Genomic DNA, 18,070 nt, shown 5'->3' with positions numbered 1-18,070 from the left:
AATTAAACTCCAGTGTTACATAACGTTTTCTTATCAGTCTCATTGATATCAGACCAATATCAGTAATGAAATCATTTATTGCCAGTCTATTTATGATATTATTTTATACATAACAGCTGTTAGTAGTTGTTATTGGTAATTAACTTTAATCAATTAAGTGATTCATGCAATTGTAGGGGTGTTTGTTTTAATATAATCTGCTTTTAAGCTTGTTCACATTTTTACGAGTTTGAGAGTGCGAGCTGCTGTTTGTCTTCATTTCTGACCTCCAGTGTTGTCAAGTTTCTCCCGAAAAAACAAGTTTGACAACTCCAACCAGAATGTAATGAATGGATTTGTCCAGGTGTCCCACAATACGAAGTAGTCAAATCATTATGACACAAACCCGTACCATCGCAAAAACAGTGCCAATATTTTTTGAGAAACAAGTTACAACAGCTTTTAATACTAACCGATGCTGTCTTTAATCCTATTCAGCCCCTTAAGCATACAATACTTCCCCGGTCTTTTGTAAATGTGCGCAGCCTCTCTCTCTCTCTTTCGCGCTCTCTGTCTCTGGGAATGTAAAGCTGTCTCTTCCTCTCTCTCACTGGATGGTCAGTGGGTCTCTGTCTTTGGCCATTGTGGTCTCCTCTGAAGGTCCAAGTGGGTCCAGAGAGTGGGCTGCAGGTGAATAGTGTTTTTATACCGTTTTTATGGTTTTATGGAACTTTCTGGTCAGTGAGGGAAATTCACTCAGCGTCAGTCATTTGGATGGCATGCTACTGTTTGTTTTTTTGCGTAGCCAGAAAGGGTGCCTTTCTGTTTGTACCCTCCTTTGTTTGATGAGTAGGTTGTTGGGGGTATGTCTACCCAGGAAAACTGTCGCTTTTTACATTATGCTAATATCATTAGCACCTGACTGCTGTGTTTTTATTGTAACTAGTGTGTGAGTTTTTGTGACTTCAGGGTTTTACTTGTCAATGTACCCAGATCCTACTATTTGGCCAAGTTGGCAATCTATCGTGTTCTGAACAAGATTCTGTTGTAATCTGAGGTAACAATCTTCGCTGTCCACTACACCTCCAATTTTGGTGTCATCTGAAAACTTACTAACGATACCTCCTATATTCACATCCAAATCATTTATATAAATGACGAAAACTAGTAGACCCATCACCGATCCTTGTGGCACTCCACTGGTCACAACCCTCCACCACCAGCCTCTGTCTTCTACCTTAGAGCCAGTTCTGCATCCAGGAGACTGCCAAACCAACTATGACCAACCTACCTCACACAGAGTTTATGGGAGAGACACAGGTTGCTTCTGACCAAAGAGCATTAACTTGAAATGTTAACTCAGTTTCTCTTTCCACAGATGGTGCCAGAGTTGTTTAGTGTTGTCAATATAATCTGTTTTTGTTCAGACTAACTGTTCTATGCTTGTGTCTATACTTAGTACAAGCTTCATCTCAGTTGGTAGCATGCATGCCTCTGATCCCACTCCAGAGTCAGAGAGTCACAGAATCATAGAGATATACACCACGGAAATAGACCCTTTGGTCCAACTCATCTGTGCCGACCAGATATCCCAACCCAATCTCATCCCACCTGCCAGCACCTAGCCCACCTCTGTCCAAACCCTTCCTATTCATATACCCATCCAAATGCCTTTTAAATGTTGCAATTGTATTAGCCTCCACCACTTCCTCTGACAGCTCATCCCATACACATACCACCCTCTGCAGGAACACGTTGTCCTTAAGGTCTCTTTTATATCTTTCCCCTCTCGCCCTAAACTATGCCCTCTAAATCTGGACTCCCTTACCCCATGGAAAAGACTTTGTATATTTACCATGCCCCTCATAATTTTGTAAACCTCTATAAGGTTACTTCTCAGCCTCCGACGCTCCAGGGAAAACAGCCCCAGCCTATTTAACCTCTTCCTATAGCACAAATCCTCCAACCCTGGCAACATCCTTGTAAAGCTTTTCTGAACCCTTTCAAGTTTCACCACATCTTTCCGATAGGAAGGAGACCAGAATTGCACGCAGTATTCCAACAGTGGCCTAACCAATGTCCTGTACAGTCGCACTAGAGGTCCCAACTCCTGTACTCAATACTCTGACCAATAAAGGAAAGCATACCAAACGCCTTCTTCATTATCCTATCTACCTGCAACTTCATTTTCAAGGAGGTATGAACCTGCACTCCAAGGTCTCTTTGTTTAGCAATACTCCCTATACCTCTTATGCTCACATCCAGATCATTTATATAAATGATGAAAAGTAGTGGACCCAGCACCAATCCTTGTGGCACTCCACTGGTCACAGGCCTCCAGTCTGAAAAACAACCCTCCACCACCCACCCTCTGTCTTCTACCTTTGAGCCAGTTCTCTAGCCAAATGACTAGTTCTCCCTGTATTCCATGAGATCTAACCTTGCTCACCAGTCTCCCATGGGGAACCTTGTCAAGTGCCTTACTGAAGTCCATATAGATCACATCTACCGCTCTGCCCTCATCAATCTTCTTTGTTACTTCTTCAAAAAACTCAATCAAGTTTGTGAGATATGATCTCCCACACACAAAGCCATGTTGACTATCCCTAATCAATCCTTGCCTTTCCAAATACATGTACATCCTGTCCCTCAGGATTCCCTCCAACAACTTGCCCATCACTGACATCAGCTCACTGGTCTTTAGTTCGCTGGCTTGTCCTTACCATATTTCTTAAACAGTGGCACCACGATAGCCAACCTCCAGTCTTCGGGCACCTCACCTGTGACTATCAATTTTACAAATATCTCAGTAAGAGGCCCAGCAAATCACTTCCCTAGCTTCTCACAGAGTTCAAGGATAGACCTGATCAGGTCCTGGGGATTTATCCACTTTTATGCAGTTCAAGACATCCAACACTTCCTCCTCTGTAACATGGACATTTTTCAAGATGTCACCATCCACTTCCCTACAGTCTATATCTTCCATATCCTTTTCCACAGTAAATACTGATGCAAAATACTCATTTAGTATTTCCCCCATCTCTAGCAGCTCCACACAAAGGTTGCCTTGCTGATCTGTGAGGGGCCCTATTCTCTCTCTCTAGTTACCCTTTTGTCCTTAATGTATTTGTAAAAATCATTTGGATTATCCTAAACTCTACTTGCCAAAGCTATCTCATATCCCCTTTTTGCCCTCCTTATTTCTCTCTTAAGTACATTCCTACTGCCTTTATATTCTTCAAAGGATTTACTCGATCTATCCTGTGTATACCTGACATACGCTTCCTTCTTTTCCTTAACCAAACTCTCAATTTCTTTAGTCATCCAGCATTCCCTATACCTACCAGCCTCTCCTTTCACCCTCACAGGAATATATTTTCTCTGGATTCTCGTTATCTCATTTCTGAAGGCTTCCCATTTTCCAGCCGTCCCTTTACCTGTGAACATCTTCACCCCAATCAGCTTTTGAAAGGTTTTGCCTAATACCGTCAAAATTGTCCTTTCTCCAATTTAGAACTTCAACTTTTAGATCTGGTCTATCCTGTTCCATCACTACTTTAAAATTAATAGGATTATGGTCGCTGGCCCCAAAGTGCTCCCCCACTGACACCTCAGTCACCTGCCCTGCCTTATTTCCCAAGAGTAGGTCAAGTTTTGCACCTTCTTAAGTAGTTACATCCACACACTGAATCAGAAAACTTTCTTGAACACACTTAACAAATTCCTCTCCAACTAAACCCTTAACACTATGGCAGTCCCAGTCTATGTTTGGAAAGTTAAAATCCCCTACCATAACCACCCTATTATTCTTACAGATAACTGGGATCTCCTTACAAATTTGTTCTCAATTTCACTCTGACTATTAGGGAGTCTATAATACAATTATAATACAATATTTCTCACTTCCACCAAAATAACTTCCCTGGATGGATTTCCAGGAATGTCCTCCCCCAGTATAGCTGTAATGTTATCCCTTATCAAAAACGTCACCCCCCCTCCTCTCTTGCCTCCCTTTCTGTCCTTCCTGTAGCATTTGTATCCTGGAACATTAAGCTGTCAGTCCTGTCCATCCCTGAGTCATGTTTGTGTAATTGCTATGATATCCCAGTCCCATGTTCCTAAACATGCCCTGAGTTCATCTGCCTTCCCTGTTAGGCCTCTTGCATTGGAGTAAATGCAGTTTAATTTATCAGTCCTACATTGTTCACTGCTTTGTCCCTACCTGTCCTGACTGTTTGACTCGCCTTTGTTCTCAACTGTACCAGTCTCAGATTGATCTCTTTCCTCACTATCTCCTCACTGTACCTGCCCTTCCTATAACTGCCATCCATCACATTCCCTTACTCTTGTAAATTCCTCATTGCCTCTGTCTCTCCAACTGATCCATTCGATCTGATGGGATTTGCAACCAAAGGCATTTATTGCAGATATAATCCACAGTAACCCATGAACTCTCCCTAAACTCCCACATCCGACAAAAAGAGCATATCACTCTACTAAAGGCCACTTTTGCTTCTTTCAATCTACAGACACAGAAAATAGCAGTCTTATTCCTCTATAAAACACTGCTCCAGGTTAAATTGATACACATGACTTATATTTTAAGTTTAATCAAGAGACAGATCTCAATAAAACTTTTAATCAAGAAAGAACCCACTCTACTCACTACTGCAGACTTACTGTAAGGTCACGCTTGAAACATCCATTTATCTGTTTCTGTGCTGTGACCTCTCCCAAACAGGTTCCTCCAAGATTAGTTGTGAATTTAACTGTTTGTTAATTTTCCCAGACGCACTCCGATGTCCAGTGATGTGAATTCAAACAGCAAAGGCAGTAACTGTGCAAGTTCACTTCATAGAGATGTACAACACAGAAACAGATCCTTAGGTCCACTCTTCCATGCTGACCAGATATCCTAACTTAGTCTAGTCCCATTTGCCAGCACTTGGCCTATTTCCCTCCAAACCCTTCTTATTCATATACCCATCCAGATATCCTACCAGCCTCACTCACTCACTCGCTCTCTCTCACACACACAGGTTGAATTTCACCTTTTGGCAACTGGCTGTGTGGAGTTTACATGTTTTCCCCATATCCACGTGGGTTTCCTCTGGGTGTTCTGGTTTCCTCGCACAGTCCAAAAGATGTGCAGCTTAGGTAGATTGGCGATGTTAAATTGCCCCATAGTGCCCAGGGATGTGTAGTTTAGATGATTTAGTCATGGGAAATGTAGGATTATAGGGAAGAAGGTTGGAGAAGGTGTGTGTGGGGGGCGGGGGGGGGGCGGGAGGGGGGGTAGGGGGAGGGTGGAGTAGTCCTGGGTGAGATGTTCTTTGGAGTGTTGGTGCAGACCTGATGCTTTGCCAGCATAGTTTTTAGAACTTGTACTTATTAGAGTCCTTTATGACAATGAAGGAGGGCATTTGGCTTTTTGAATGCATGTCAGCTGTCCAAAGAGTCATTCATTATCTCCCATCCTATCATTAAATTGCCAGATTTATAAAGTATTATCATGTATTTCCAGCAGATGGATATATATATATATATATATATATATATATATATAAAAAATATGGGAACATAAGTGGGAAGGTGGGGATGGGATGTAGGATCTTGTGGAATACAGACATTGGCATGGACAGTTTCATCAGGATAGATGTTACTTTCCTTTAGTGGTCAGAGCATTGAGTATAGCAGATGGGAGGTCATGTTACGGCTGTACAGGACATTGGTTAGGCCAGCTTTGAAGTATTGTGTGCAATCTGGGTCTCCCTCCTATCGGATGGATGTTGTGAAACTTGAAAGGGTTCAGAAAAGATTTACAATGATGGTGCCAGGTTGGAGGATTTGACCTAATGGGGGAGGCTGAATAGGCTGAGGTTGTTTTCCCTGGAGTGTCGAAGGCTGAGGGGTGACATTATAGAGGTGTATAAAATCAAGAGGGGCATGGATAAGGTAAATAGACAAGGCCTTTTTCCTGGGGTGGGGAAGTCCAGAACTAGAGGGCATAGGTTTAGGATGAAGTGGGAAACATTTAAAAAGGACCTAAGAGGCACTCAGAGGGTGTGCGTGTATGGAATGAGCTGCCAGAGGAAGTGGTGGCGGGCTGGTACGACATTTAAAAAGGACCTGGATGATTATATGAAGGAAGGGTTTAGAGAGATACAGACCAAGTACTGGCAGATGGGATTAGATTAGGTTAGGATATCTGGTCAGCATGGAAAGGTTGGACCAAAAGGTCTGTTCTGTGCTGAACATATCGATGACTCTATTTCTGATTATTTGGCCTTTGTAATTAAATGTGGTGGCATGAACTGAAGGCAAGAGACAGATTAGATTACTTACAGTGTGGAAACAGGTCCTTCAGCCCAACAAGTCCACACCGATCCACTGAAGCACAACCCACCCCCCCCTACATTTACCCTTTCACCTAACACTACGGGCAATTTAGCATGGCCAATTCACCTAACCTGCACATCTTTGGACTGTGGGAAGAAACCGGAACATCCGGTGCAAACCCACGCAGACACGGGGAGAATGTGCAAACTCCACACAGAGAGTCGCCTGAGGCAGGAATTGAACCCAGGTCTCCAGCGCTGTGAGGCAGCAGTGCTAACCACTGTGCCACCCACTGGGGGAATCAAAGACCTTTCATCAGAGCACAAGTGGCAGTCTGAGTTTGTACCCATCCTTCAGAGTCAGTGGTCAGTCTTTCTGCTGATATTTAACTCAAGAGTGAGATTTGAGGGAGCATCATAGAAATTAGCCAGACTGTTATGTGAGAGGACAGGTCATTTTTTCATAGGGAACTGCAAATTCCTACAAATGGGGTGGGAAAAATAATCGCAAGTACTTCATTAACGGCTTTGAAATAACTCTAGTGATTGTGCGATAAACAGATTGAGAAATCTCAGTCAACACAATTTTAAATCCAGTGTAAAGCTGCAATATGCAAAGCAATAGAATGTTCTGCTTCTTATCTAAATTGTATGAAGTCCATGAAACATAGGAACAAACTGTACAATGCACTGGTTTGACCACACCTTGAATACAGTGCATAATCTGAGAGGCCAAATGTTCGGAGAACGATTAAAGTTCTCCTGACAATACACAAAAGAGCTGCAGGCATTATCCTCAGTGTCAAGGGTCTGAACTATGAGATAAGGCTGGAAAATGCTTGGGTTTCTCACTCTGTAGAGGAAACATCCAATTGAAGTAGCTAAGATAATAACTGGTGTACAAAAGTAAATCCAAGATGTTGCGTTGATTTTGAGAGTAGGTCAAAAGGGTCCAGATTCAGTCTAGTAAGTGACAACTTTAGAACTTATATCAGAAAAGGAAAACTTAAAATGGCACAGAATCCTTACTGTACAGAAAGCGGCCATTCAGCCCACTGAGTCTTTACCGAGCCTCCAAGAACATAACACTTATCCCCATGTCCCTGCATTTACCACGCAGCTACGCATTCCTGGATACTGTGGGGCAATTTACCATGGCTAATTGAGTTAACCTGCACATCTTTGAACTGTGCGGAGTGGGGGTGGGTGGAATCAGAGCATCCAGGACAAACCCACACAGACACGGGGAGAACATGAAAATTCCACACAGTCACCCAAGGCTGGAATCAAACCCAGTCCCTGGTGCTGTGAGGCTGTAGTGCTAACCACTGTGCCACCCCTAAGAAACAATCATGTACTATTCATAAGGTGCTGCACATCAGAAATGTTTAAGATACTGTAATGGGGAATGTGCAAATGACTGTAATAGGGAATGTCTAGGAAGCTGTAATGTGGAATGTTTGGGTTGTTTTATGCAATATTTAGGATGCTGTAATGGAGAATGTGTAAGCTGCTCAATAGGAAGGTGTAAGGCTCTGCAATATAGAACGGTTTGGATGCTGTGATGGAAAATGTAGAGATGTCTGTAATTGAGAATGTAAATGAGGCTACAGTTGGAAATGTATGAGTGGGGATTCTATAGAATGATATAGTGGGGTCTGTAAGGGGGTGCTAGGAAATTTGTAGATTGCTACAGTGAGGATTGTGTAGGGTACAGTATACAGGGCAACATGTTGGTACCATAATGGGAATTGTATAGCATGCTATAATGTGGAACATGTAACATAATGGGGAATGTGTGGCAATCTGTAATAGGGAATGTGTACCGTGCTGTAATGGGGAATGTGTGATGGAGAATGAGGTACTGTAAGGAGGTACCCCTTTCTTTCCTACATTTTCTCATCTCGGTCATAACGTCCTTACCACTCCCACCCACCAGTTAACCCATGCCAGCTGCACTATAGTTTAATTATTTGTATACATATGGCAGAGGAGTTGCTGATTTTGGCATTAAGGGGATCAGCTAGAGTAGAGGGAAGATGCTGAACTTGTCGTATATTTTATGTGCCCTCTGTTGAAAGCACACCAGCAGGAGCATGCAATATCCCACCCATTGAAGAAAGTGAGGAAGGTGTGTGGCTTACAGGGGAACTAGCAGCCAGTGGCATTCCCATGCATCTGCTGTCCTTGCTCTTCTAGTTAGTAGAGGTCACAGGTTTTGAAGATGCTGCTGCAGGAGTCTTGTTAAATTACTGTAGATGATAGACAGATTGTAGATGGTACACATGACTGACACGGTGTATCATTTGTGGTTGGGATGTCAAACAAATGAGCTACTTTGTCCCGGATGGAAATCGACCTTCTGTGTTGTTAGAGATGCCCTCATCCAGGCAACTTGAGAGTATTCCGTTACACCCCTGACTTGTGCCTTGTCAATGGTGGACAGGCTTTGGGGAGTCAGGACATGAGCTATTTATATGATGAAATCCATTCTCAGTAAACCGTAAAAACATGTCCTTGAAGATGCATTCAGTTCCAAAGATACGACATTTGAAGATTTCAAAATGTTACTAACATTCAATTGCCTAACAACAGGGAAAGGTCTTATTGCTATGTTTTTAATAGGTCACCCAGGATAGTTCAGAGGTCATTGAAGAAATGTTCAAAGTTTACAGACAGGGAGTGAAAATGACCAGTCTGTGATTGGATTCTGCAGTTAGTTGTATTGCCATGAAAGCAGCAGAACTACACAGATTCTATGTTGGAACTCAGTGAGAAGTCAAGAGCAGGTAGATCACTCTCTACTGCTGGAACTCAGTCAGATATTCTAAGAATTAGTAGGCAGCTAAAGTATTGGAGTGAGGACATAAAAGACATTCTGGGGAGCTGAGAAAGCTGAGTATGTTGGTGGAAACTGTGAAGGGCTTAGAAGAAGCCTGATGGTATTCATATTTCAGTGTAGCTCAGAGGCTGGTAGTGGAAAAGCTCACAGGCAACATCTCCTTAATGCAATAAACAAGGTTGGAGCTTGGGGTGGGGACCAGGGGTAGCCTAGCTTGCTGAGACTAGATGTTGGTGAAAAGCCAGAGCCTTGCTTATTTCGAACACTGGAGTTGAGTTTCAGAACCAAGGTGAGCTGAGAGCCTGGAGAGAGACCGACTGGAACAGGAGCAGTCACTGGGACAGTCCCTGATGGAATGAGTCTTAAGTTGGAGTTCCAAAACCAGACTGGCAAAAGTGTAGAATTCTGATCCCTTGTGAAGGTTAAAAGTTTGGATGACCTAGTGTGTAACTAATGTCTGGGGTGGGGAATTGTTGACAAATCTATGGGATTTAAAGATTGTATGGCTGTTCTAATGTTGTGAAGTCTTTTATTTAAAAAAAACATGCAAACCTTTTTTCCTAATTCACAATGTGGGGAAGTATTTATTTCCCATCCCTAATTGTCCACAGGGCAATTAAGTCATCCACATTGCTGTAGATCTGGATGTACCACAGGTAGGTCAGACCAAGGATAGCAGATTTTCTTCCCTTAAGAACATTAGTGAACCAAATTGTTTTTTTCCTTGACCACAGACATCACTTGACTCTTAATTCCAGATTTTTATTGAATTCAAATTACACTTCTGCAAACTCAGGCCAACAGAAGCTGGATCTCTGGATTAATAGTCTAGCGATAATACCACTGAATCATTGCCTTCTCGTGGTGATTTATTAAGTCCCCTGGATCTCGCTTACTCGTCTTTTCGAAATAGTTTTTCTACTAGTTCCGGGCCAGGTCATTACAAATGGTCTGATCACGCCTGGCTTTCTAGCGTCAAATACTGGATAGTACTCCCGTAAAGCGCCTTAAAAACGCTCATTTTTGTTTACAATTCCTCCGTATTTGTTTTCAGAATTGTTTTTAGGCCGCGCATCTCGGTCACAGACACACAAACAACCTGTTTCCCTTTTCCTCCAGGGGGTTGCATGACCAGAATTTTCCAGGGATAACACAGTCCCGTGAACACTGCAGAAAGGGTGAGGTTGGGGGTTTATCTCATGAAGTAGCGACTATCCTTAAACCCTAGGGGTTTGTTTAAAAACCATTGAGTACATGAACCGTGGGGGAAGAGAATCAGAGGGCCAGAAATGAGACGTGACACTTGTCAAGTTGCGTCTCCCTCCTTCTCTATGCACTTAGCTCATGTTGCAGGAAGTCCCGCCTCGATGATCTTGTGACGGAGGAATGCAGGGGGTTACTATCGGACAAACTGGAACTGGGCCGCCAGCCAAGTACCTTGTAGGACTCAGGCAGCACAATATGGCTTTTGATTACAAAGATCAAAGTGAACGGGAGGACATTTCGCTCCCCGCCTCCCTTCCAGCGTGAGTTGAGCACATTAGAACCAGATGCTGCATATCGGTTGCAATGTAGTGAACGGTTTGGGGATTAAGATTTATTTCTTTAAGTTGATGATGTGCGTTTAGCCACATTAATTCACGTTTGAGGCATCGAACAGCAGTGCTTAGAAATTTATCTCGTTATTAAACGTTAATTTAAATTGTTTCCCCCGATAGTTTACTTGTTATAATCTACCAAATCGCAGATAACTCTTTCCGTTTGTCGTTAGTTGATAATGAATTTGAGGGCTAAGGTGTTTTCTCAAAATAAAATCTCTGAAAATGCGGAATTTTTTAAAAGCATGCTTGACCCGGATGCAACGTGTAGCAAATTAAAAGTAACGTAAGATGTTTTTTAAAATCTTTCAAAAATCATAAATCTTGTTTTCATTTTAGCCCGGGTGTTTGCATAACCTGAATTCGGGGGAGGAGTGGAATGACTTTTAAAAATAATATGGGAGTAGGGTGATTAAAAACGAAAATGCAGCTTAAATTTTAGCACTCTGAAGAGTGAGCACTAGGACCTGCGGGAGATCCTGGCACAATGACCTACATTTTCCTTGGGTTACTACAGGCCATTGACTCCGATAGTTGAGGTACTGTAACGAGATATTACATACCTGAAAGTTCACTTGCCTTACATCAAATGTAAGTGACAGAAAGGGGGCAGCATACATGTATATTGTCCCTCAAAATATCAAACCCCCGTGTTTCTTTACTGGATATAAGCCACTAATGTTTAAAAAAAAGAAATGAGAAGGGACGAACCTTTCCACAGACCCCCCCCTCGTAGGCTGTAGAAATTTCATTGCATTGCGTTGCGCATATATTACAAGTGTAATTGCATGTGTGAGCGTGTTGCAAGCATAACATGCCACCAATGTCGAACCAATCAGAGCTGGAGTATGGTGGCACCAAAGCTAGCCGGACCAATGAATGCAATGCAGATCTGTCTTCCGAAAAGTAGGAGCCAGCTGCTTTATTGATCATCTGCTTTCTTTTTTCCCCCTTCCCTCCCCCTCACCAACACTGACACTTTTCACAGTCAGAGAGCATTGCAGCAACACAACGTGGACGACAACGGCGGCGAGGAGGAGTAGGAGGTGGTGGTGGGCAAACAAATCTCGGGATCTGTAGCTTCCTTCCATCTGCAACATGAGCAGCGCCAGCGTTGAGCCTGCGACTTCGCCGGAGTTCGTGGACGACCGGCCGGTGGATGATTCCTTCGACACCACCTACAGGGAGAAGCAAGGAGCCAAGCCGGCGATGAAGCTGGTGTGGCGGAACATTACCCTGATGGGGGCTCTGCACTTCGCTGCTATCTACTCCTTCGTTCTGGTGCCTTTCGCGAAACCGCTAACCTGGCTATGGGGTAAGATCACTTACATCTCCAATTAACTTGCATTTTGAAAAGAAAACTGCAAGTGCAATTTATCCATTTTTAATCTATTGCAGAATGCAATTTCATTTTTTTTAAAAACAAATGCCATTGCATTTTCAACCACTCGGATCAATGTTAACTGTTTTGAAAGAAATGCGTTAGAATGCGGAAATAACTCTTATTGACTGCAGTAGCATGGAAATTCTCTTTAAAATGAACATGTTTAAAACAGCTGGATTTAATTGGACCCGTCTTGATCAATGGCGCACGTTTTCAGTATTTTTGCTGCGTATTTTCGAGTCTCAACGTGCCTTTTGTTCTCTCTCTCTCTCTCTCTCCTATTTAAAGGGGTGGGAATGGGCTGCAGGCTGTTTATACAAAATGGCTGTTTGCAACCAGATCTTAAATGGCTTTTTTTGTTAAAAAAATGACTTGTGTGTTTTATTCCGGTGTAGCCGCCTTTTGCTTCTTGCTCAGTGCCCTTGGGGTGACAGCGGGTGCTCACCGACTATGGAGTCACCGGTCTTACACAGCCACCACGCCGCTCAGGGTGTTCCTGGCCATTGCAAACTCCATGGCTTTCCAGGTAAAGACAAAACTAAGGTGTGGGGGAGGAAGAGTCCTGTGGTAGTGCGAAAGCAAGGGATGGATCAATCTGCGAGTTATAAGGATCCGGGGAGTGGGTAGAATACGCAAATACCCATTTTTTTTTAAAATTAGAAGGACCAAAACGGGCTGAGCTGGGTCTGCCTCAGTTTGTTTCCCCTGTCCCTCTTATCTGCAGTACTTTGTGAAATAACCGTTCAGACTAATGAAGATGTGTACTTATAGATATAATATAGATATTTATGACAAAATTTTATCTCCAAATTCGTGTCTGCTGTTGTAATAGTCTTAACCCCCCCCCCCCCCCCCGAAGAAAGTATTAAGTGATAGCTAACTGCCATCTAGTGCATGCATTGCAAGGTACGTTGCTAGATAATACATGCAGATTTTCATTCATTGCATTCCATAAATCTCTGAATATTCTGCACAAATACAAGCACTAATTTACTATTGCATAGTAGCTGTTTGATTTCCAAGGGATGTTCCCCATTGTTTCCAAATCCCTCCATGCTCCTAACCTCTACAAATTCCTACAACCTTCTTGGCCCTTAGTGACACTCTAATTCTAACCTTTTTACACTCTGTTATACGTGGTCATGCTATGCAGGCCCCAATGCTCTGCAATTACCTCCCCTTGGTTGGAGTTGTTTCTTTTAAAACTCTTCTTTCCTGAAGTTTTTGGTCAATAAAATATGTTGCTGGACTTGTCATCCAATGATATGGAGTTTTACAATATGCAGTGAGGCCCTTCAGCCCCTCATGTCTGCAGTGGTCATCCAGGACCTGTCCAACACTTGGAACTAAGCATTGTATGCTATGGTATTTCAAGTTGTCTAACAATATTTTAAATGTAGTGATGGTTTCCACCTCTCTCTTTTCAGGCAGTAGTTTTAGATATCCATCACTTTTGGTGAAAATATTGTGCCACCTGCTCTTGACTTTAAAATTCCCCCCCCCCCCCCCCCCAGTTGATGACTCTTCCATTAAGGGGAAACGTTCCTTCTTGTCTATGCCCCACTTCACTTTGTACACCATGTCTTGGGACATTTCCCTGCCTTTAAAAGGTGCTATATGACTGCACGCTGTCCTCCATGAACATAGTGTTAAGTTGCTTGTCTGCCTTAACAGCAGTATTGCCATGTGGACATTCCAACCAGCACACTGTTCTCTTAACTGGGTCCAGTATTCTTTGAGTGCAGGTTTTTGTCCGATTGGCCCATAGCTAGGTTTCTAAAAATGGATGCTAACCGTTTTTCTAAAACGGTTAAAGGCAATACTGATTTGACATCCTGTTTGGTTATCAGCAGGATATGTATGGACCATCCCATCCACCAGTTCTCTCAAAACGAATCCCTCTGAGACCACTATTTTACATACGGTTGTACGTACTCCGTATATCTCAAGTCGGTAATGTATGCATAAAGGAATCTACAAATATTTTCAATCTGGAACAGAACTGTCCTATGTTGGAAACATTAACTTGACCAACTTGAAATTTGTGCTTCAGGTTCTCAGTAGTGGTACAGCTACTAGTAGTACAAACAGTACTAGACCGGTTTCCCTGAAAATATACAAAAGATTGTGTATTGCCTGTACAATATGTACATGTACCATAATAGGACACTTTACAGATGTCTGGGGTCATTTATACAATTTACAGGATACCCCTCTCTTGTACAGTACCCTATATTGTGTGTATAACAGATTACTAGTTACTATAACCTTGTAATAAAAGGTATTGTGTATGCAATATTCTGCATATTTATGCAAACATTTTTGTAATATTTATCATGTTTATATTTTTATCTTTGTTTTATAAAGTAACAATGTCTATGGGGTACTGTTGCATTTACTAGATGGAACCTGCAGGAAGAGTAGTGGATAGGAATACTGGATAAATCTATGCCCTGCTCAGTGTTAACTCCTGCTTAAAACAGGTTTTGATAAACTAGTGCACTTAGAAAACTAAAGCTGGTATAAAGTGACAGCTCACACAAGTAGTGGCGATGAGAAATGGAATGATTCAGAATTCTCTTGGTTAACATGCAGGTTCAGTTGGCAGTTAGGAAGGCAAAGGCAATGTTAGCATTCATTTCAAGAGGGCTACAATACAACAGATGTACTGCTGAGGCTTTGGTCAGACTGTATTTGGAATATTGAGAATAGTTTTGGCCCTGGTTTTTAAAGTAGGGTGTGCTGGCCTTGGAGGGGTTCAGAAGAGGTTCACAAGAATAATCCTGGGGATAAAGGGCAGGTGGGAATTCTGAGACCCTTTGATGGAGTTTAGAAGGATGGGCAGGTGTTGCATCTCATTAAAAACTACAGAATACGGAGGGGCTTCGCGAGAATGGAATGGAGGTGTTTCCACTACTCGGAGTGACTAGGACGCAAGAGGACAGCCTCCGTGAAGGCACAACTGTAAGGAACTGAGATGAGGAATTTCTTCAGCTAGCGAGTGAGGAATCTGGAACTCGTTGCTGTAGAAAGTTGTGGCAGCCAAGTCAAATTGTATTTAAGACAGAGAGGTTCTTGTTTTAAAGGGATCAAAGAGTACAGGGTCAAGGCAGGAGAATGGATTTGAGAAACAGCATGTTTTAAATGGCAGAGTAGTCTCTATGGTCCAACTGACCTAGTTCTGCTTCTATATCTTGTGGCTTATCCAAGGTTAAAGTTGAAGCAGCTTATTGGAGCAGACTGTAGTCCACCCCATGGTGTAAATACCCTGCTGGTATTGATCTCTGGAGCAGTATAGAGCCTGATTCCAATCCATAATGGACCTTACAACTGTGCCCTGTCAAGTTGTGAGCCATGTATGTCCATTAATCTGTGTAAATCTTGAATCGCTAACAGTAACAAATGTGCTGCTTCAAGAAGTAGTTTCTAGTGAGATGAAGATTTTATTTAAAACTAAATCCCTATTCATATCCATTGGCCAAAAATTTAAACAGGGTATTCCAAATTTAAATAAGACAAAAGAACTGCCGACACTGAAAGTTTGAAACAAAAACAGAAATTTGTTAATTTTCAGCAGGTTTGGCAGCATCTTAAGCTAGTTCAGAAGGAGGGTCACTGGACTCTCAACATTAACTCTACTCTTCTCTCTTTACAGGTGCTTCTTGACCAGCTGAGTTTCTCAAGCAATTTCTGTTTTTAATACCAGAAAAATAAATATGAATGGAGCTGGTCTGTGTGCAGAGAGGTAGTTTGACCCCCTCATCTATACCTTTCCCTGAGGTTGCTGAAGCACATCGATGTCCCCTACCCCACCAGAATGTCAGTTGAATTAGCCTGCAGGTTTCTAAAAGTCTTAGAGATCAAGTTAAATCAGAGTGGACTTTGAGCAGTCTCCAACTATGCTCAAAGTCTGAGTTAGATCTGTCCTGCTGGCTGCCTTGGTTTATGTTCAGTTTCTGGCTTTGAAAGACTGCATTTAGAGACAATCTGCACTTTTATCCCACAAATTAATGTACTGTATTTATAACAAGGCTGAGATCAACAAGGTTTTAACCAGAATGGTTATGGGGAAAAGGCTGGGAAGTGGAGTTAAGGATTATCATGTCAGCCATGATCTCATTGAATGGTGCAGCAGACTCGATAGGCTGAATGGCCTACTTCACTTGCATCTTATGGTCTTTTATACCATGTTATCCCCTTCAGCTTCTAAGGGTCAGGAAGAAAGATGTACAGGATGTAGGAATGGTGGGTGGTGTAGTGGGAATAGGGAGGGGTGGGGGTAGGAGACTGAACAACTCGGAGGTTGCAATTACTGACCCTTTGTAACATTGCCTCTTCCTTCTAGAATCATATTTATGAATGGGCTCGGGACCATCGAGTACATCACAAATTCTCAGAAACAGACGCTGACCCTCACAATGCCACGCGTGGCTTTTTCTTCTCGCATGTCGGCTGGCTGATGGTCCGGAAGCATCCAGATGTGATTGAAAAGGGAAGCAAGCTGGACCTCAGTGACTTGAAGGCAGACCCCGTTGTCATGTTTCAGAAAAAGTTAGTACTTTTGACTGTAGGCACTTTGGGATACATTGGGTTCAAGCCCAGCTCAGGATGAGGGTGCAAATCACTTGTTCAGTCCGCTGGATGACTCCAGGCAAAAGATTTGGTCAGATTCAGCCAGGTCCCAAATGAGCGCCCAGCCTACATTGCTATTTACCTCACTAGGCGCATTCAAAGTATGGTGATCATGGAACCAGCAATTAAATCCTTGACTCAAAAGAAGCATAGTGTGGTTAAACGCTAGTTGGAGACCCATGTTTCTCAAGATTGAGTTGAAGGGCTGAATATCCATCAACTTTGACAAAGACCAGATAACTGACTTGTGTTGAGTCAGCATAAGGGTATTGTGGGTTAACCCACAGCAGGTGGATTGCAGCAGTTCAAGAAGACAGCTCACCACCTCCAGGGCAACTAGGGATAAATGCTGTGCTGGCCAGAGACACTCACAAATGAATTTAAAGTAGTTGACCGTAGCCAAGGAATTGCTCCACCTCCACATCCCAACAGGAGAGAGGATGTTCCTAATAGAGATTACTGTCCAGTTGATTGCTATTGGAAGGAAATGTATTTAATAAATACTTGCCATAGAACCATACAAATGATATAGCAAAGGAGGAGGGCATTCTGCCCATCTTGTCCATGCTGACTCAAAGACACTCAGATGCCCTTTCTAATCCCATCTCCTTGCATACAGCCCATGGCCTCGCAGCTTACAGCACATAAAGTGCATGTCCAAATACTCTCTTTAAGATCTAGGGTCTCTGCTTCCACCACCAACTCGAGCAGTGACCTCCAGACAATCACCATTCTGCATCTTTTAAGTGTTTTCTCATATCCTTCTGCCACTTAGGTTAGATCTATGACCTGTGTTTTTGAACTCCCTGCTAAAGGTAACCTGTGTACTCTATTTCTACCCCATAATTTTGAATATCTCCACTATATAAATTAGTCATCAGTTAACCGTTTGCCTGTAGCATATCAATTTGCATATGAATTGGTAAGGTGGGTGCTGGATTTACTTGGCTGGCTGGAGTGTGCTCCTTCCAGAGACAGAATTTGCATTCATATAGCGCCTTGCTTGTAATGTATTACAGCCCTTTGTGACCAATGCATTGCTTCTGAAGAATGGTCACCTATTATAATGCAAGAAGGGAGATTAATTGTGAACAGTAAGTACCCATGAACCATCTCTCAATTTTTTGTGATCGTTTGCTGAGGGACAAATATGTGAAAAGCAATCAGAGGGGTTTTGGTGGTGGGGGGGCATTGGTGTAGTAGAGTGTTGGGAGAGGAGAGAGTATAGGAGAAGGAAACATTTATGAATAAATGCCCAGCCTTTGCTCTCTCAGCTTTGACTATTCTGGGGTGTTTT

The 18,070-nt window shown here is 42.7% G+C and overlaps 1 protein-coding gene across 3 annotated transcripts in view; it reads left to right on the top strand.

Moving 5' to 3' along the window:
* The first annotated feature begins 572 nt into the window (after nt 1–572).
* LOC132835075 (acyl-CoA desaturase-like) overlaps nt 573–18,070 on the top strand; it is a 31,110-nt gene continuing 13,612 nt past the window's right edge. The window contains exons 1-4 of one of the 3 annotated variants that reach the window (XM_060854357.1): nt 573–669; nt 11,746–12,072; nt 12,537–12,667; nt 16,487–16,692. In XM_060854357.1, coding sequence (XP_060710340.1) covers nt 11,856–12,072; nt 12,537–12,667; nt 16,487–16,692 — 554 coding nt within the window. In that variant the 5' untranslated portion in view covers nt 573–669; nt 11,746–11,855. Of the gene's footprint in view, nt 670–10,599; nt 10,686–11,601; nt 12,073–12,536; nt 12,668–16,486; nt 16,693–18,070 lie in introns of those variants that run through there. The other 2 variants (XM_060854356.1, XM_060854355.1) reach the window with 2 other exon arrangements.

Source organism: Hemiscyllium ocellatum, chromosome 43 (assembly GCF_020745735.1).
Source record: "Hemiscyllium ocellatum isolate sHemOce1 chromosome 43, sHemOce1.pat.X.cur, whole genome shotgun sequence".
In the NCBI taxonomy this organism is placed as follows: Eukaryota; Metazoa; Chordata; class Chondrichthyes; order Orectolobiformes; family Hemiscylliidae; genus Hemiscyllium; species Hemiscyllium ocellatum.
Note: the sequence above shows the minus strand (reverse complement) of the source record. Positions and strands in the feature narration are given on the sequence as shown.